This window comes from Anser anser, assembly GCF_964211835.1.
Source record: "Anser anser genome assembly, chromosome: 24".
NCBI lineage: Eukaryota > Metazoa > Chordata > Aves > Anseriformes > Anatidae > Anser > Anser anser.
In genome coordinates, this window is record NC_139745.1 from 666064 (window position 1) to 687679 (window position 21616).

The 21616-nt window shown below is 44.1% G+C and overlaps 1 protein-coding gene across 2 annotated transcripts; it reads right to left on the minus strand.

Moving 5' to 3' along the window:
- Positions 1-470: 470 nt before the first annotated feature.
- On the minus strand, positions 471-20632 carry HTR1D (5-hydroxytryptamine receptor 1D). 2 transcript variants are annotated; one of them, XR_014575172.1, is made up of 6 exons: positions 20243-20631; positions 19943-20159; positions 9702-9747; positions 5614-5654; positions 2934-4168; positions 471-1660 (listed from the first exon to the last, which is right to left on the minus strand). XR_014575172.1 is itself a non-coding variant. In XM_083810181.1 (5 exons), the coding sequence occupies exon 5, from the start codon at positions 2870-2872 to the stop codon at positions 1736-1738; it is 1137 nt and encodes a 378-aa protein (XP_083666307.1). In that variant the 5' UTR covers positions 2873-4168; positions 5614-5654; positions 9702-9747; positions 19943-20159; positions 20243-20632; the 3' UTR covers positions 471-1735. The 2 variants fall into 2 exon arrangements, 1 of the variants encoding a protein (XP_083666307.1); XM_083810181.1 differs by having other exon boundaries at positions 471-4168; positions 20243-20632.
- Positions 20633-21616: the final 984 nt, after the last annotated feature.

The window sequence follows — 21616 nt, forward strand, 5'->3', positions numbered from 1 at the left end:
GAAAGAAATGCAAAGGAGAGGCTGAATTGCTTTGATGGATGTGGCCTGTGGTGGAGTGTGTTGGGATGGCCAAGGCAGTGGATGATGGAGTTGAATTTGATCAGACTGAGAATTGGATCAGTTATCAGAAGGATGGTGGGATAACTCCTTCAAAGCAATGCATGCTACTGATATGCATTATGAGCATGTATTTCTGCTATAACATGATCAGTGACTCTAAAAAGGTTAATGAAATGTGGGCTGCAGCACTTAGTGTGCTGTCCTTTCTGAGACTTCAGCCAAGACCCGGAGCAATCCTCCATGTGCCAGCTTCCCACCTTCCAAAAACGGGAAATAATCCTAGAGACAGAGAAGTTACAGGGAACGTACTCCACTTCCACTGCCCCAGAGGAGAATCCTGACATCATGATTTCTGACAGAAGTTTATTTGGCAAGTTCTCAAACACTTACAGAAATAGTGACTTCATATCTACTCCAACAACCTTAATTTGTAAGAAAGGTTTTCTTGATATTTCACTTAATTCTCTGCCTTCTACTTCCCTGTTTTCTTGTCTTGCTCTCTATGAATATGGAGAACTGATTATTTCCTTCCTCTTGGCAGTTGACCTTTACCTATCTAAAGACTTCAGCCCTCAGTTGCCCACATCTTTCAATGTTTTCCCAGGGGTTCACAGTTTCTACGTATCATTTAAAGATTCTCAATTCTCATGAAGACTTAAAAAAATAGGTTTTTATTGTCTCACTCTTAAGCACTTAGTTGCTCCCTAAAGGAGTCTGAGTGCCCATGGATTAGACACAGTAAAGTTCAGCTTTCCTTGCTGAATTAGCGCTGCTTCATTTTTCTATGGGTATGGAATAAACATGTACTAGAACTGAGGAGTAAGACTTCTGGCTCCATTCTGATGTCCCAGTCATTCCACACTGGTACTAAACATATTTTCTTGTTTCAGATTGGGTGTGGGAAAAAGAAAAGAAAAAAGAAGAAAGAAAAAAAAGGACATATAAAATCAAGGTAATTTTCAGTAATCTTCATGCTATTTATTTTGCAGTATTTCTGCACTGGCTATTCTACTCATGATAAAATGTGTAAAAATGTTTTCAAATAAACTGTCTTCTTTCTGCAGTTTACCAGAAGTGTAGCTTCAATGAATACATTTGTGAAGTGTCCACAGAACTTACATACTTGCTATGACTTTGTGCCCTGCTGCTTACAGGCAGGCTGTGTCACATGTTTTCTGAAAAAGTTACTGGTTTTATCAATTTCAAATGGATTGGACACATGCTATAGAAAATACAGGCATCAGATCCTGTTCTCCAGAAACTTTCTCAGCCTACATAAATTGCTAATAATATACAGCAGAAATACTGAAGTCCTGCAAATATGCACACGTTTTGCTCCCATCAGGTTACAAAGGTATGCCAGACTTGGTAGTATGTGCCATCTCATCAACAAAACTTAGCTTTCTGATTCACAGTCTTTCATTTGTTACAAACCTTACTTCATATGTTGATCTTACATATACAAACGATCACTGGAGAGACCACAGACAAGTTCTCTTATGATATACAGAATTCCAGACAGAAAGAAGCAAATTGGCAAGAAGTTCCCAGTTACATGCACAGCACAGGGCAGCAGAGATGGCAGTTACCGCTCTATACCCTAGGAATCAAAGCACAGAAAATCTCAGGGGAGGCTGCAAGATTGCACAAGAGTCAGTAACACAACAGGAGAGGATCAAGATGAGCACTTTTTGAAATGTATAAGTTTTTGGAAAGCCTGTTTAAATTCTTCATTAAAAGCTGTATAAATGACTGGATTGATTAATGAGTTTAAGTAACCTAACCATGTAAAAAAGTCCAGTAGGATGGGATGAAACCAACATGCATCCTGACAGATTGGCAGGACAAGAGACATGACAAAAAATGGCAGCCAGCAGAAAATGAAAGCTCCCAGAATAATGCCTAAAGTTTTGGTGGCTTTCCTTTCTCTTGCAGCAGAAATTCTTTTCCTTTCAAGGATACTATCTGCAAGTTTTATTTTAACATGATTGATAAATATTGGGGATCCACTTGAATGGGAATGCCCTTCATGAAGGCTAGCATTAATGGAGCAGAGGGAAGACCCAGCAGAGCCAGTAATCAGGTGTGCAGTAGTAAATCGTTTCCCATATAATGAGGGTGGCTTCAGAATCCTTGATCGAGCTGCTACATAAATTCTACCATACAAGATTAGGAGAAGCACAGTTGGGATGTAGAAAGCTCCACAGGTGGAATAAATTGTGTAGGAAATTTGGTCTGTGTTCACTGTACATTTTGCAATTTCTTCATGAGCTTTCACTTGCCTCCAGAAAAATGGTGGCACAGAAATACTAATAGAAATCATCCAGACCACAGCAATCATGAGCACTGCTCGGCCAGCAGTCCGGCGTTTGGCATATTCCAAAGCATCTGTGATAGCCCAATATCTGTCCAGTGCAATAACACAGAGATGTAGGATTGAGGCTGTGCAGCATGTGATATCTGACGATAACCAGATATCACACAACACTTGGCCAAAGGCCCATGTGTGGGTGACGGTGTAAGCAATACTGATGGGCATCACTAGAACAGACACTAAAAGATCAGTCACTGCCAAGGAGCCAATGAGGTAATTTGCAGGTGTGTGGAGCTTTCTAGTCAAAAAAATTGTAATAACAACAAAAACATTTGCAAGGATCGTTGCCAAAGTTATGACAGACAGAAGGACTGACAGGGATATCTTCAGCCCTAACAGTGTCCTTTCATCCAAAGCCAGTGGTGTTTCAGTAAAATTTAATGACTTATTTGCTGAGCTCTGGAGAGAGAGCTCTGCTGAAAGGTTATACTGAGTCATCCTCTGTACTGATTTCACTTTCCAATGTAATCTTTCTGGGACAATGAAGAAAAATGCTCACCTTTTTGCTGAAATAGAACTTTTCATACTTGAGTCCAACAGTGAAGAAATATTAACTTGTTGAAAACATCAGATTGCACAGTAGATGAGGTACTCTCTTAAGGTAGATTTTCCATCTCATCTTATGTGATGCTATTGTTAAAGCAAAATGTTAACATAATCATCCAAACATGATTCTGCTGTATAATACAAGAAGTACTATAAGTTGAAATTCAAGCATTTTTCATTTTCATCTTGAAATTTCTAAGTATATGAAGGCAAAGTCATTCTTTATGAACTTTGCACCTTCTCTCTGAACTTATCTTCTACAAAGCTGCATAAATCAATATTGAAAAGTGGAGGCTGAAATAGAAATATCTGGGCATGTAACTGATGCCCCAGTGTTGGGGACAAAGCTATCCTCAAGAATATTTTCTCTTCCACTCTTAATATCTGAATGTCAGGCTTTTGATATTTATAAAGGACTCTATTGGTAGAGCACTCAAGATATAATACAATGCTGTCTGGATTCCTGCTGTAAACATAATTTCTGCCAGGTTTGTAAATCGGGACCTGCTTCTGAACAGTGCAAAGGTCTGTTTTCATTTATTCCTCCAGAACATTCTGGTTTTCTTTTCAACACATTCAGTCTTCAAATGCTGAAGTCCGGTGTTGGTTACCAGAATTCAGTGCATTGGCGCTGAAGCTCACAGAATGTCCCAAGTACTGAGATGTTCCTGATCACGCACACATGGTGAATGATTGTAATGACTTGTGGTGATTCCCTCAAAAGAGGAAGAATATGGCTGATTAAGGGGATCTGGAGAAAGAAAGTGAATGTTTTAGTCCAAAATGGTGATACAGGATTTGTGGAAGTTGAGGTATCTACGTATACAAACCACGGGCTTTCCATACATTTCTTTAGATTCACGTAATGTAACCTGAAATCTTTACAGACCTTAAGAGAACATCCTAAAACAGATTTCCTTGAGATCTTTTAATCAGACCCACTCACAAGTGCCAGAACGTCACTTACATTATACCAGCCCACGCTTTCTTGAAAGAAATCCTGAATATTGGTCATGAACAGCTTTGAAGCATGATCCGAGGGCTATTAGCAGAGATGCTGAACTTCTTCAAGAACATAACCATCAGGCTGGCTTCCTCCCAACCATGGATGTAAAATGCCTCTAGCAACCATAACTAGTGCAGCTTCACAGCATCTGATAGAGAACTGAGATTCACTTGGTTAGGAATCTGTGGAGCAAGAACATCATATATTCTACATGAAACACTAACGTGTCAAACAGCCTCCCTCAAGCTCCTGAGTCCTAACATAATATACAATACTTTCTGGTTTTGTTGGGTTTTTTTGTAAACATCCACCTTCTGTCAGTCAGACTTATTTTTAGAGATGCTTTTTCTTTTTAGGTGTATTTTTTCAATAAGGGGACCCAGAAGAATCTCGTATTTAATACCAAACTATTACTCTCTGATTTTTTCTTCCAAAACGGCTCACCCCTCTTCGTAATGTACACTGTTGTGACACTGAGCAAAGGCTCAGCAGATAAGAACTTTTAAACATAAGAATGGCCATAGCAAACAAAGAAATCCAGTCATGTGTCTCCAACAAAAGCCCATAGGTTCAGCTCAACTCTGTTGCATTTTTCTGACACTTTCTCTGCTCTGATACATTCTTTCTGAGACAGAGGGACCAGAATCACACAGCTGAAGATGTGGATACACCACAGATTAACGATGCAGCATAATGATATTCCTGTTCTCTTCTCAATTTCTTTCCTAACAGTTCCTGAGATTTACTTTTTTAATCATCACAGACCATTCATCTGACATTTCCATTAAACAGCCCCAATTAATATAATTCCAAGGACATGAGTGGTAACATCAGGATTTCTTTCCTGTTTGCTCACTTTTTGCATCTCTCTGTACTGTCCCTTCTCCCACTTTTTAACCTAACATTCTTTGCAACTCTGAACAGTCAGTCCTTGTCTTTACTATGCTTGAAGAGCTTTGTCTCATCAGCAGATGTCATCACCTCAGTACTCACATACTTTCCAGATCACAGGTAGTCTAAGCCTTCTTTATTTACCTTCTTTGAGAGCCTCTGGCAAAAGTCTCTTAAAAATCCAAGGAATTATATAATTTGGACTTCAACCAATCCATATAATCGTCAACTTTTCCTACTTATTTCAACAGTTTTGTGAGGCAAACTTACCTTTACAAAAGCCATTTTGACTATTCCCCAAAACACTGTACACTGTGTACAGTAATACAATTCTTTATGATAATTTCTGCAAACTGGCCAGGTACAGACATTAGGTTTGTAGACAGTTAGTCAGATCTCTTTGGAAAGCGTAGCTGTCTTGCAGTTGGCAAGTGCAAATGGACTTCTATGTATTTTAAGCAGAGGTTGAAAACCCCTGTTTATACCATTGCACTTTGGATCTTGAGTTGCATCGAGCTCTTTGGCTTAGCATCATCTGATCACGTAGATTTGTTATTGTTCATTTTGGCCAGAAATAAAAGTTCCACTTACAAACATAAGTTTCCTTTATCTTCTCCAGGTTGTTTTTTTTGTTTGTTTGTTTGTTTTATTTCACCTTTACCATCCCTCCGACTCTCTGACTCAGTAGTACGTCATTTCACAGCTTACACTTTTAGAGTCTAAGAAAGCACTTTACCTGAATGCTGGGCTCACCACACATCCCACACAGGAGAAAACCTAAACCAAAAACATGAGACGGACTGATTAGCAATATTAAAGACAATGACCGTGTTACCTAAAGACTAAAGCCAAATCCAATCTTGATTTCATTTACTGCAAAATGTAATATTGAGCTTTTCCCCGTATATGCCAAGAAACAACAATTTTTCAGTATTAGATAATTTCCAACAACGTGAAATAAAACTAAGTGCATGCCATCCACTCACCAGTACATGAACAATCCTATAAGAAGTCCTATTACTTCCAACAGTTATCAATCACTGCTGAGGGTGGGAGGGTGGGGGGGAAATTGTGAAGCATGGTATTTCCAGTCAAATGAACTAGTCGGAAGTTAAATGAATTATAAATCTTTAAAATACCAGTCAGACACCCTGACACTGGAAAAAGTTCTAACAGAAACTAAACAATGCCTGAAAGATAATGAATTACTGAATTCATTTTTATAAACATACAATGTTTTCTGTGGTGTGTTCAAAGGAAAAGAAAAAGAAAATCTACTAAAAATTCTCCAGTCTGATATTTATCACTTACTTAAAGTGCATTGGCTATTTCCTGTCCCACGAATAAGGCTAACATGACTGAAAGTCAATTTCAAAAGCAGTCCAGATTAGGTTTCTATACCCTGTGACAAAGAAACAGCTTGCAGGATTTCACAGAATCATAGAATGGTTTGGGTTGGAAAGGATCTTAAAGATCATCAATTTCCAACCCCCCTGCCATGGGCAGGGACACCTCCCACTAGATCAGGTTGCTCAAAGCCGCATCCAGCCTGGCCTTAAAGACCTCCAGGAATGGGGCACCCACAGCTTCTCTGGGCAACCTGTTCCAGTGCCTCATCACTCATACTAAAGAATTTCTTCTGAATATCTAACCTAAATTTACCCTCTTCTAGTTTAAAGACATTACTCCTTGTCCTATCACTATACTCCCTGTCGAAGTCCCTCCCCAGCTTTCTTTTAGGGCCCCTTTAGGTACTGGAAGGTCTCCCCAGAGCCTTCTCTTCTCCAGGGTGAACAACCCCAACTCCCTCAGCCTGTCTTCCCATGAGAGGTGCTCCAGCCCCTTGATCATCTTTGTGGCCCTTCTCTGGATTTGTTCTAATACTTCCATGTCCTTCTTGCGCTGGGGGCCCCAGAGCTAAATGCAGTTCTCCAGGTCGGGTCTCACAGGAGCAGAGCAGAGAGGGAGAATCGCCTTCCTCACCCTGCTGCCCACACTGCTTTTGATGCAGCCCCAGAAACGGTTGGCTTTCTGGGCTGCAGATGCACATTGCCAGCTCATGTCAAGCTTCTTGTCAACCAACACCCCCAAGGCCCTTCCTCATCGGGGCTACTTTCAAACCATTGAAAATGGATTCTAATCCTTAGAAATGGATAATGGAAATGACAAATGGAAAATGGATTCTAATCATAGAAGTCCATATCTACCTGGGTTCTCGATGCCCAAAGTATTTCTGAAAATATAAGTATCATATATTCTTAATTTTAATAAAATCCTGCACTTGTGCATATACACTATGTCTCTGGTTGTGAATCTTTGACCAAGAAATATGTACAGCATGTTGAGTAGCTCTTACATGTTCTGACTGGCAGGGCAGCATCTATCAGACATCAATAATCCTGCAAGGCAGCTATTAAATATCATTCATTGGTTTCAGAATAAAATGGGAGATTTAGTTCCCTGAGCATTTTGAGAATGTGTGGGCTGACAGTATTTTTGTTCCCTACTTAGAACTTTATCTTGGGTATTCACTGTGCAGACATTAATATATATTACCTATATCCTAAATTATCACCAGGGACTTATGCAGAATAATTAGTCAAAATGTTTTTTCCCTTACAAGCAGTAAGGTACCTCTACACAATATAATGCATGAAACCACAAAGTATAAATAAATAAATAAATAAATAAACGCTCATAGTGTAGTACTTAAACATAACCATAATCCAGTTCCATTAGTCACAAGTTCTTGGGCTACTTGAATAAAACTGACCGGGAGTTGCTCTGCCTGGGGATATGCAGATGGACATAAAATTCTCTTAAAACCTATATCTCTGCTATTGCAAAGACTTACACATTTTCTTAATGATTTAACTTCATATACTATAAATAAATGTCAAATTTAGTGGATTGCTATGAAAACAAGGTTACATGCATACATAAGTGTTTAGGAATCTGGGGCTCTGGATCTACTTTTAAAAGTTTCTTTGAATGTACTTCCCTGCTTCAGAGACTTTCTTTCTTAATTTATGTGAGTTGGCAGTCACTACTGTTGATATAAAAAAACAGTACTCCAGATAAAATTAGTATTTTAGTATCATAGAATCACAGAATTATTAAGGTTGGAAATGATCTCCAAGATCATCTGGTCCAATTGTCCCCCTACCAGCACTATCACCCACTAAACCACGTCCCTAAGCACCACGTCCAACCTTTCCTTAAACACCCCCAGGGACGGTGACTCCACCACCTCCCTGGGCAACCCATTCCAATGTCTGACTGCTCTTTCTGAAAAGAAACTTCTCATTTCAAAACTAAACCTCCCCTGGCACAACTTGAGGCCATTCCCTCTTGTCCCATCACTGGTTACCTGCAAGAAGAGGCTGAAACCCATCTCACCACAACCTCCCTTCAGGAAGTTGTAGAGGGCAATAAGGTCTCCCCTGAGCCTCCTCTTCTCCAGACTAAACAATCCCAGTGCCCTCAACTGCTCCTCACACAACTTGTGTTCCAGGCCCTTCAGCAGTTTCGTAGCCCTTCTCTGGACAAGGCTCCAGGGCCTCAATGTCCTTCTTGTAGTGAGGGGCCCAAAGCTGAACACAGCACTTGAGGTGCGGCCTCACCAGAGCTGAGTACAGGGGGACGATCACCTCCCTGTTCCTGCTGGCTGCACTATTCCTGACACAAGCCAGGATGCCGTTGGCCTTCTTGGCCACCTGGGCACACTGCTGGCTCATGTTCAGGTGAGCATTGGCCAACACCCCCGGATCCTTTTCCTCTGCACAGCTTTCCAGACACTCTGCCCCAAGCCTGTAGCATTGCATGGGGTTGTTGTGGCCAAAGTGTAGGACCCAGCACATAGCCATGTTGAACCTCATCCCTTGGCCTCTGCCCATCGACCCAACCTGTCCAGGTCCCTCTGCAGGGCCACCCTACCGTCAGCAGATTGACACTTCCCCCCAACTTGGTGTCATATGCAAACTTACTGAGGGTGCACTCAATTCCCTCATCCAAGTCATCAATAAAGATATTAAAGAGGATGGGCCCCAACACTGACCCCTGGGGAACACCACTGGTGACCAGTCGCCAGCTGGATTTAACTCCATTCACTACCACTCTCTGGGTCCAGCCATCCAGCCAGTTTTCAACCCAGCAAAGCGTGTACCTGTCCAAGCCACAGGCTGCCAACTTCCCCAGGAGAATACTGTGGGAGACTGTGTCAAAGGCCTTGCTGAAGTCTAGGTAGACTACGTCAACAGGCTTTTCCTCATCCACCAGGTGGGTCACCCAGTCATAGAAGGAGATGAGGTTGGTCAGGCAGGACTTGCCTTTCATGAACCCATGCTGACTGGGCCCGATCCCCTGGCTGTTTCGCAGATGCTGTGTGACTGCATTCAAGATGACCTGTTCCACCACCTTTCCTGGCACCGAGGTCAGGCTGACAGGCCTGTAGTTTCCTGGGTCCTCCTTATGACCATTATACAGATGAGCGTCACATTAGCAAGTCTCCAGTCATCTGGGACCTCTCCGGTTGACCATGACTGCTGACAGATGATAGAAGGTGGCTCGGCAATCACATCCGCCAACTCCCTCAGCACCCTCATATGGATCACATCTGGCCCCATGGACTTGTGACAGTTCAGGTGGAGCAGCTGGTCTCTGTTTCCACCTGAGCTGTGGGGGGGTTATTACACTACCTGTCCCGGACTTCCGGTTGAGGAGGCTGAGTACCCCGAAGATAAGTGGTCTGGCTAGTACATAATTAACTTTAGTTATTATCCAGCTAAAATGAATGTCTTCCCAATAATTTAATATTTAATTTACCTTTTATTTAACTAAAAAAAATCCTGAATAGAGACAAATGATTTTCCTGTTGAAAAACAGAGAAAGAAAATAATTAGTTTTCTTAATCTACACACATTGAATAAAAAATCTAAAGCAATCTCTAGATTAAACTTAATATAGGCAAATACAAGGTGAAACATTTAGCTACATATTAAGGAAAGAAGAACACAAATGTATTTACAACACATACACATCCTGAAATACTGTGAGCTCAAAAGGATGAAGAGGCCATTGGCATGTTCAGCTGAGAACAATCTTCCAGTGGGATGTGTTGCCTAGACAGGGTTTAGATGATCTCTGGAGCATGAGAAGACAAGCACTGAGTGAAAACTGAAGTACCCTCTCTCGATAGTACAATTGCCTTCACTATGTGCAATCTACAGTGTGGGTAATTGCAGGCCCTTAGCTGCAGTACCTGAAGTTATGTTTGCAGTGCTGAAGCCGTCAGGCCACGGTGCTCTTTCTGGTATGGTCTCTCTACCAGACAATGCATTGTAGGTTTTCACCCACAGTTCTCAAGATAGAAATCCTATCAAATGAGTTGGCTACATAAGCACTGTCCTTGACTCCTCTTCTTGGGCTTCTCCTGGTGCCCTTGGCCATGGGATGTGGGTATTTTTTCAGTTCAAATTGCACGATTACAGCCTACCAGGATGAGGTTTTCATAGCAGAACACATGACATACAATGGATAGCTTGGAATAAACTCCAGGATTGTGTTGGATGATGGCAGGCAAGTCTTGCTACATGAGCATTCTGGAATGGCACAGAGCAAAGGAGGCCAAACCTGTCCTTGGTTTATTCACACTACTGTCCCCAAAATGGCACGCAGATTTGGTAGTCAAGGGAGGATAAGGCAAACTTAGAGCCATACAGTGAGGTTGAGGATAAACCAAGGTACAGAGTGATCCTGAAGTAAAGATCTTTCATAGTGATGATACAACCTCAGCGAACAGCTCTGTCATAGCAGCCTCCTCTGCAGCCAGTGGGGTGAGAGTGGCACGTCCCAAATGCAGGGCCACTACAGACCAGGACTGTGACTGTCTCCCTCCTTCACCCAAGACATGGTCTGGGATGACTGTGTCCCTCATTTATAAGTAAAGTACTGAAGGCTGCATAGGGGAAGGACCTTTTGGTCAGGTCCTCTGTCTGCACATTCAGTGGTTCCAGGCTAAGTCCAGGATGTGTGTAATAATGCTTTGATATCCTGGAGAGATTGGATGAGTTCTCTTTAGTTCATCAAAAAGAAGAAAAGAGAACATCACCACAGGAAAACAATACTGAAATTAAGAGACAGTTTTAGACAGTGCACTGCTGTTTAACTGAGCAGACAAATGGAAAGCACAGTTCATGATCTGCTGAAGCAAGGCACATATTCAGTGTGAAAAGAGAACACATTTTAGCTGTTGGTGATAACCACTGTTATCATCAATAATGTTAATAATGTTTTCATAGTCCAAGGTGCTTACCTAAAGCCAGGTACTTCCTTTGAAAAGTTGCTTTGTGTTTCAGTTCTATAGTTATAGTAACACAGAAAGGGAAAAGCAGGGAGGGAGAGATGTTGCTCCATTTTAAACTCTAAACTGTGACAAGGTAGGCACACTTGCAAACATGAGGTTAACAGCACCAAAAGATAGTTATAACAGAGTGCCATCGTGTGGACAATGAACATACTTAACGGCAGCCCGTGCACAGGAGGCAGGAGAGATGCCCAAAATTTCTGAAGATACTTAGTCCACAGCATAAACAAAGTCAGGACACATTCCTGTCCCTTCTGGAGTACAGCTACCATCAGGATGATTTTTGCAGAAAGCAATTTTATGATGCAGCTGACAACACATTCTGACAATGCTCAGGTGCAAAGAGAATGCTTTGGTGAACCCATGAATATCTGTGTTGGTGTGAGGTAAGTAGTATATGCAGAAATATATATATTCAAATGAAAATACGGAATTTGCTCTTTCACTGAATAGAGCAGAAAAAGGAGAGAACATGATGAAATATCTTTTAAGAAATTTAAAATGTTTCTTTTAACTTCACACTGAAGTCAGAGGAATTAGAGAGTACATGCTCTACCTTGTAGCTGGGTAACAGCCAGGGATGGCTGAGAACGGTGCTAAATTTCAGGAAACCAATGAAAATCCATTTGCTTTCCTATCTTTTCATAACTGGCTTTAATTTTTCATTTAAACATAGAATCTGCTATCTTGCCTAAATAAACTACATATTCTGTCATGCTCAAACCTTGACCAGTAACAAAGACACACTCTGTGTGACCTAGCAAACAGCAGATGGCACTCCTAACAATACTTGTATTTTTGAAGAAGACATTCATAGGAGAACTCAAAAGAGGGAGACGTTTCTGAGTAAGTTCTTGTATACTAGGGACAATGACTCGAGTACACAGCATTAGAGTGCTTGCGGAGTCCAACTTTGAGACCAGAACACAAACCAAAGACAAGACTTGCTCAAGAAGCTATAGAAATTTGCCAGTCCATAGAACATAGTCAAATCAAGATGCATGTTCTGGGAGAAAAACAAAGTAACGTGACAGTGTATTGTACTGAAAAATTAGGTCCACAGAAAATGCAGACTGTGTAGAAGTCAAAAGGTGGTAAAATCAGTAAAATGGAATGTGACTAGGTTTGCATGTATCAGTACGAAGGACTGGATATGCTGCAAAAGTGATCATAGTCCTAACTAGATTCCTGGCTTTGGATTAAGCTGTCTGAAACACATATGGGAAGGAACAACATTTTGCAAAGGCTATAGATGAGATGGAATAAGCTTGAAAAGAAAAAAAATATACACATGTACATTGCACAATAAAATAGAATTAGGTAGCACCATGTACTGGAACGACTGCCACATTGCTATCATAAATGAACAAAAAAATATATTGGAGAGAAAGTTTAAGAACAGCAATGGTGGTTATTTGTGGTTATTTGCTGTCCATTACACACAAGCTAATGAGCCATTTGAACTTACTGTTAGCAACCTGAAAAGAAAACAGAGTAATCTCGAATAGAAGTATCTTCATATGATGAGGAAATCATTTCAGCATTGGGTACATGAACTAAACTAAGAGCAAAACAAGGGGAATCTAAAAAACTGTCCCTGTTAGCTTGGGACAAGCTGCCCTGTCCCTGGGAAAGAGGAATGAGCACAACTGCAATTGCTCGTTTGTTTTTCACTAAAGCAATGATTGAGAGCTAGAAGTCACAGTTCTTGGGAAAAGCCTAAAGCACTTGCAGGAAGCAGCAGCCCTCAAAGCCACAGTAATGTCACTCAGCACAAGGCAAGATCAATTCTTTGCTCCGCTGTTCTCACCCCCACTGTGTGTGGCAGAGTGATGTTCCCCTCAGGTGTCTTGTGCTCCTGCCTGGAGGACTGAGCATGGTTTTGCAGAGCACAGGACCACTTTTGCTGGCAGGAGGGAGCAGACACTCCTTATGGTCTCAACCTGCTCTCCTCCCTCTCCCATAGCCATGAAGCTGGACTGTGCACTCTGGGCACACAGCACGGGGCCTCGTTTTGGCCAATGCCCTATGGGTGCCTCTCACAGTGCAGCACAAAGGGTGAATTCCTCCTGCCTACCCATCAGGCAGGTAGTGTAGGCACTTGCCTGTGTAGGCATCACATCTATACATGTACCTAGGTCTATTCACATGCACCCTGATGTTTTTCACAGGATCCTGATTCCCTTTGTAGCAAGTATGTGCGTTAGTAGAATAAATGATTAAAAATTCTTTAGACACTGAGCTGAATCAACAGGAGCACAACCTTGCACCTGAATTTCTCATGGGGAGCAGCAAGACCACTGTGTTACTGGCTAGAATTGTTATTCTGATTATTCAAGACATTTCTGAGATCTCAGGTGAGATCTCAGGTGTATCAACACCAAACAACTTTTTAATACTTGGACCTATTTCCAGAAGTAGAGCTTTAATACTCCGGTCATAGCTATTTTGCACCTTCCTGACCTTTATTTGCTATGAGATGACTTCATCAGCATTTCTTAATTCAACATGCTATTGCACTTCATCAGTTATCTAACCAATACTAGGAAATTACAAATCTCATATACCATAAGTATAGATTAACTGTTGATTGATAGCATTATATTGCTAGTCAAATTAAAATGTGTATTTCCTAAACTTATTGTTACAAAAACTTTATTTTCTTAGCTTTATTACATTAGGTCTACACTGATATATCAGTTCTGTTTGCTATGGATATAATGTTTTCTACTGATTATTATTAGTTCAGTAATATGAACACTCTTTTCAGCATTCCTCTCCTTGTCCCCTACTTCAGTGATGTATCATGTGCAAATAAGAAAGTTGAGGTGGGATTCATCACAGTCCACTTAGACATCTGAGAGTCAGAGCTGGTCAGCTGCTAAGACAGCTTGAATAACCCACCCTTCAGGGTGAGCATCTCTCTTCCTTGACTGTAAGGGGAGCTGGTACAAAAGAGTTCATGTTTCCAGAGAAGTATACATGATATTTCATATGTTCACTCTAGCACGGTTCATGCAGCACAATTAAATCTCTAATGCTAAGATTATTGTGACTATTTCAAAGTAAATCAGGTATGCTTATTTTGTTTCTTTGATACAGAGAACAATACTCTAAGTGCTAAATTGTATAAAAAGCACGTCCTAGTTTAAAATAGCAACTATGGTAATTAGCAAGCAAGTACTGGCAATGTTTAGTACTTCCCCCAGTGTGTACAAGCTATCCAGCCCATTGCTAACTGCCAAGCCACAACTGCTGATATATCTTTTAACTAAATATGACTTCTGATGGGGCTTTGGGCAGCCTGATGTAGTGAAAGATGTCCCTGCCCATCATAGGGGAGCTGGACTAGATGATCTTTAAAGGCCCCTTCCAACCCAACCCATCCCATGATTCTATCATTATCAAAAAGAAAGGTTGGGATTTAGTGAGCAGTGATGCTGGTAAATGCTATAGCACAGCGTATGTTACCATGATTTCTTTGGAGGAAGGAGCTAGGGCACTTAGCTCTAGCATTACCTAAACTCCATCAGCCTTACAGTGTCTGATGACAAATATGACAGACATCTCCAATGACTTTCTTTCCTCGTGTTTCCTCTCCCATTATTATTCAATACCATACAATAAGTGGAATTGTAAGGGCTGATGAGATATAGTGTTGTGTGAGATTAAACACATCGGATGCAATTCATACAACCGAGCAGCATATATCACAGATGTCATCTACATGTCAGTCAATCACCTGACCTAAGTTAACTACCAAGAGGAAAGATCATATTGTTGCTTACAATTTGATGAATCTCATCTCAAAAGGACTGATTTCTCTCCTCTGACTATAAAGAAAGTTCAGAAAATTAGCTCAAATGTAGGTGACTGATGTCTAGGCACATATGGGCAACTAAATGTTCCTGTGAAGCCCAGCACATAGGCATGCAAAGATGAGGTTGCATGAGCCCATGCCCAGAAGTAGCCTTGTGCCAAGTCTTCCATCACACTGAAGGCCTCTCAGTGCCAGCTGACCTGCGCACAGCGGAGGCACAGAGTGAATTTGGGTTTGCAGACAAGCCCAGAGGTGCCTTTGTAACACAGCCATACCCAAGTGTCTGCAAAGTGGGATTCAGGCCACGTACAGTGATGGTGTTTCTGATCTGGACAGTCTTATTGCTACAGAAGGCCTGACCTGGCATGTCTGTGTCCTGATTTTGCTTGGAATACAGTTAACTTTCTTCCTAGTACCTGGTATGATGCTGTGTTTTGGATTTAGGATGAGAATAATACTGATAATACACTGATGTGTGGCACTTTTATAATCAGCTGTAATCCATAATCATAGATGCTGGAAAGAGATACAAAGAAGGAAAAATACTTGCAGGCTCCAGCCAAACTAATTGTGCTCAGTTCAGCACTGCACTGTGCTCTGCTCTGCAGATCATCTGTTGATGCTTTATTCAACTCGGTTTCAAGGTATGCTGCCATTCCCATGAGACTTCATCTCTAAGCACAGTGGTCCATTACAGTTTCTCAGGGCCATCCAAATGCACCAAGTTTCACTTTTATGCTTTAGCCATTTTTAATTTGCCTGTTTTCTTTTCCAGTCCAGAACTCCAGAAGAAATACAGTTTTTCCACGCACAGCTCTGCAACACACAGTATCATGCAGCTTTGCCTGTAGAGGGATTCGGAAGGCATTGGTTGATGTGCTGATATTTGCACTGAAATAAACAGTCATGACTTAAAAATACAAGCTACAATAGTAGAATCGATCTGCCTAACTACATATGTTTAATCAGAGCACCCACATGCCCTTCACTCCCCATCTTTCCCCTTACTGACAACACAGGGAATGAGGTAGTTTCAGAGGGCAAGACAGTGACCATTGATGCAGCGCTTCCCCACCTAGTAAATAAAGTCAATATGCACATTTGCAGAAACATGGCCTTACACTTCCTGGAAGAAGCATTCATTTATCCTGCTCCTCCTTACCCTCTGTTCTGGAGGCAATTCAGGAAGAAACTGGGAACAACCTTGGGCTGAATGACCTCATCCAGAACTGGCAGCCAGATGTGTCAGAGAGCACACGGGTTTACCTACACACACGCGGAATGTAATTCTACTGTGATGGGAACTAGAAGGCCCAGCAGCTGGCACTGCTTTCAGTAATGGCTTGGTTAGTGAAGTGGATGGTATGCTTCTTCCAGTGATATAACACTGGAGAGGTCTTAGCATATGAGAGAACAAAATTAAGAAGATCAAATTTGAGTATAAGAACAAGTACAAGGTATTTGTACTGCATGGCATCCAGGGGATCAGGCCCAGACAGCATGGGTTCATGAAAGGCAAGTCCTGCCTGACCAACCTCATCTCCTGCTATGACCGGGTGACCAGACTGGTAGATGAGGGAAAGGATGTTGACGTAGTCTACCTAGACTTCAGCAAGGCCTTTGACACGGTCTCCCACAGTATTCTCCTGGGGAAGTTGGCTGCCCGTGGCCTGGACAGGTATACTCTTCTCTGGATAAAGAACTGGCAGGAGGGCCATGCCCAGAGAGTTGTGGTTAATGGAGTTAAGTCCAGCTGGCGTCCCGTCACAAGCAGTGTCCCCCAGGGGTCGGTACTAGGGCCTATCCTGTTTAATATTTTTATTGATGACCTAGATGAGGGGATTGAGTTTACCCTCAATAAGTTTGCAGATGACACCAAGTTGGGGGGAAGTGTCGATCTGCCGATGGGTAGGGTGGCCCTGCAGAGGGACCTGGACAGGTTGGGTCGATGGGCAGAGGCCAGTGGGATGAGGTTCAACAAGGCCTGGGTCCTGCACTTTGGCCACAACAACCCCATGCAATGCTACAGGCTTGGGGCAGAGTGTCTGGAAAGCTGTGCAGAGGAAAAGGATCCGTGGGTGTTGGCCAATGCTCACCTGAACATGAGCCAGCAGTGTGCCCAGGTGGCCAAGAAGGCCAACGGCATCCTGCCTTGTGTCAGGAATAGTGCAGCCAGCAGGAACAGGGAGGTGATCGTCCCCCTGTACTCAGCTCTGGTGAGGCCGCACCTCAAGTGCTGTGTTCAGCTTTGGGCCCCTCACTACAAGAAGGACATTGAGGCCCTGGAGCCTTGTCCAGAGAAGGGCTGCAAAGTTGGTGAAGGGCCTGGAACACAAGTCCTCTGACGAGCGGCTGAGGGCACTGGGATTGTTTAGTCTGGAGAAGAGGAGGCTCAGGGGAGGCCTCATTGCCCTCTACAACTTCCTGAAGGGAGGTTGTGGTGAAGAGGGGGTCAGCTTCTTCTCCCAGGTAACTCATGATAGGACTCGAAATGGCCACAAGTCGTGCCTGGGGAGATTTAGATTAGATATCAGGAAAAACTTTTTCTCTTTAAGAGTGTCAGGCACTGGAACGGCCCGCCCAGGGAGGTGGTGGAGTCACCGTCCTGGGCGGTGTTCAAGAAGCACCTGCACGAGGTGCTATGAGATATGATTTGATAGCTTAGTGGGTATTATTGGTGATGGGAGGACAGTTGGACTAGATGATCTTGTAGATATTTTCCAACCTTGAGTTTCTATGATTCTATGATTTGTATTTAGTTCAGGTAAAAATAAGCAGCTGTCCTAGCATATGATGGAGTGTAACAAGCTAGATAACAGCTCTGCATAGTGTAGGACCAACATGTACTGTCATCAGTGTCAGCAATATTGTACCCCTTTAAAGTGGCAAAGACTTTGGTAGATTGGTCCTATTCTTAAATAGGACCTCAGATAGATCTTAATCTGTTCATCTTGAACAAAGCTAAATGGAAGCCTTGTGTTCAGCCTTGGGCACTGTGTTCCCAAGAAGATATGGACCGCATTGGAAGAGCTCAAAGGAAAGCAGTGAGGATCTTTAGAAAAGTGAATATATGAGAATAAATTGAATGAACAGGAATGTCTGGGCTAGAAAGGACACAGCTGGAGATGTTCAACAGACTTCATATGCATGAAAGCCTGCTGCAGAACAGGAAGGAAAAGTCTGTTCCCCACGGCTATGACTAATATCACTGAAAGGAGAGGGATTTAGCTGCACCAAGGAAAACTGAGCTGTTAAGAAGACCTTGCACATGGTAAGGGTAGTGAAGCTCTTAAAAGAATTGCTTGAAGACACTGTGACATCTCTGTCATAGAAATTTTTAAGGGTAGCTTAAACAATCTTTCTGAAACACGATTTCCAACAGCCCAGTACTGGGGAAGCAAAATGGATTAGAAAGGGCCTTTTGCCCTGTGTAAAACAGTGCAAATACTATTTTTTTTATTTCAGTACACTGTAAACTTGAACCAAAATCCAAGACTGTGCAAGCTTTGCAGGACACCATAGTTCAAATCTGAAACTGGCTCAGGACTCAGCTTTATGGTACTGTGATGCACCGACTGGTAAGGAATGACACAACTGCTTATAACAACTTCTCACTGGGTGCCATCAGGGAACCAGGGCTCCCAGTCTTCACTGTTTCAGAGCATGAACAGGAGGAAGGAACATTTCCGTGACTCTGCCAGGTAGGAGCACTTTGCCACTGATTTTTGTTCTGCATTTAGGTGAGGACAGTGTACTGTCATCATGCTTACTCTCTGTAAAAGACACTGAAAGCAGCCAGGCCCATCACATCTTCCTGCATTTTGACATGTTTGAATTTAAAAATATACTTTGCAGAACTCTAAAAATGCTGTGAACCAGCATTGCTCACACCACAGAGCAGATTTGATTTTTCTATTTTCTGATTCTCTGCCATTTACTCACACATGCCTGCATTACATGTGCTCAATTTCGATCTCCTTCTAGCCTACGAGAAGTGTGATATAGGGAGTGACCACTGGCTGCAAAGGAGACAGAACAATCTGTGATTTCAGAAGAACTAAGAGTGATGTCTGGTGATGATGCTATTCTGAGAGTCAGGATCTGGGATTAAAAGGGAAAAAAGTTACGGGCAACATGAAAAACAACAGATTGACAATATGTGTGATATTTGTTCATTTTAATATTTAAGAAGAATGTATGATGCACAAGCTAAATTCTTTGTTATGATACCATCTTAACTTTGGGGTAAATACAAAAAACACATCTGTCCTGAGAAACCTCATGGATCTCAGCCATTGCTTCCTGGAATGACCTGTTTAACACTCCATTGACATCAGTACAACAATAAAGAAATTACAATTACTGGCAAAGGTACCTTTCCGCTGTTCTGAAGGCAGCTGCCCACTTAGTTTTGTGAAGGACGTTTCTTCCCTGGAGTTTACATCAGGCTTACAACTGGGGAAGAGAAGGTCTCTCTGGTGAAACTTTATTCTCCTTTAAGCCCCTGTCATGTCTCACATATTGGTGTCCACGGTATACTGGAAAAATTAGGACTACCTCATGATCACTGCTGGCCACCACCAGGGCTGGCAAACCTTGTCCTTGGCTGTTTTATAATTCTGCTGGAACTCCTGCTCTTTGCTGTAGTACTAAAACTCATCCCCAAAAGTGTTTCACATCCATTGTTTGCAGCAACAAGTGACATACAGTGACAGAACAAGGGCTCCAAGTGACAGTTTTGAACTGGAAACCCCAGCTCACACCCAAGCAGGTACATGCACATGGAAAGAACAGGATGACTCCAGGAGTATAACATTACAATGGGGGCTCCTGGCTTTATGCTAGCACCACAACAGCAGTGACATTTGGTCGCCATCATACCTGAAGCAGGAGAGAGGAAGAAGCCAGACTGCTGGGTCACTCGTGGTACAAATCAGGATGGCGTAGGTCAATATTAGGACCAATCCAACATGACGGATCTCTGAGACACGGTTTTCCGTGTTTCAAGGCTTCCTCCAGATCATTTCACATAGAAATTACACTTCCGAAGCGGTTCACTTCATCTACCAAATATCACTGTATAAATGGGGAAGGAGACCTGCAATATCAAAACGTAAATCATTTAAAACTCCAAACTGCTTGTGAGCACAACGCTTCCCTTAAAGATAAACTCGTGCTCACGTCCACGGCCGCTGTTCCTCGGCCGCCAGCTCTCCCCGCTCACCCGCGGCCGGGGAGCGCGCAGGCCCACGCGGGCACACCAGCTCCCACCGGGCCGGGGGCGGCCGCCGCAGGCCCCGGCCTGCAAATTCCGCCCGCCCCGCTCCGCGAGCCCCTCCGGCGGCGGCCTCCGGCGCTGGGGTCGCGGGACGGCGGCCAGCCCGGCCCCGGAGCCGACGGGCCGGCAGGGCGGGGGGAGGCGACGCCGGCGGAGAAGCCCCACGGAGCGCTTCCCGTCCCACCCCCCTCGGCAGGGGTCCCCCCGGTCCCCGCTGGGCTCCCGCCGCAGCAGCCAACTTCGACCGGGCACCGCGGGAGGCTCCCCCCTCGCCCGGCCGGGCCAAACCGCGGCGGCGGCGGCCGCCCCGTCGGCGCCTCCCCGGCATCGCCCCGCGGCCGGCACTCACCTGCCGCCCCCGCCGTCCCGCGCCCGCCCGCTCTGGCTGTGGCGGCGCCCGCCGTGCCCGCCCTAAATAGCGGCGGCCCCAGCTCGACTCGGCTGCGCCACCGCCACGCGTCCCGCGCCGCTCGGCTCCGCTCGGCTCCGCTCCGCTCCGCTCGGCTCCGCTCCTCGGGCGGGCGCGGCGGCAGCGGCGGCGGCGGCGCGGCTCGCTCAGCCCCGGGGGCCGGGCTGGGGGAGCTCTGCCGCCCGCGCTGCCGCAGCTCGAGCGGCTGGGCCGGGGGAGCGGGGAGCCGGGTGCTGCCGGCGGCGCCGGTCCCCGGGCGCCCCGTGGAGCGCCCACGCCTGCCCGCGAGGGGCAGCCCGGGCTGACGGCTGGGGCACCGGGGCTGCTCTGCCCTGCACGGCGGGGAGGGGGAAGGGTGGGCTTGTCTCCCTCCTGCGGGGTGGTCCCCACACTGGACCCGCAGGTCTTGACTGCACCGCCTGAGCCGTAGCCAGGGTGCTGTGTCGGGAAGCGTCGCTCTAGCGGGCTGCAGCGTCGTTGACCCTCGTAATTTCAGGTTATATCAGCAGGTTATTTCAGGAAACAGCCTCGGCAAGATAATGGTGATGTCCCAAGGCAGTAGAGGCACAGCCCGTGGCCTGGAGGAGACATGGGTTTGAATGCTTCGCTGGATGGGCTTGAGTAGACGGCTGCAGTGGAAAACACATCTGCGTGCCTCAGGCTGAGGATTCATTGCCCTGCTGTAGCAGTGCAGACCTCCTACATCCAAAGTCAAGAGACCAAGAGTGTTAGTTCCAGCTCTTTTGAGAGATGCAGTTAAAGGTGTTTGTTTGTTTTTCTGCATTTGGTCTCTGCTGTCAAATAAAAGGTTTTGGTTGTTGTTTCTTTTTCAACAAGCAGTAACTTTGTTCATGCTAGACAAAGCGTT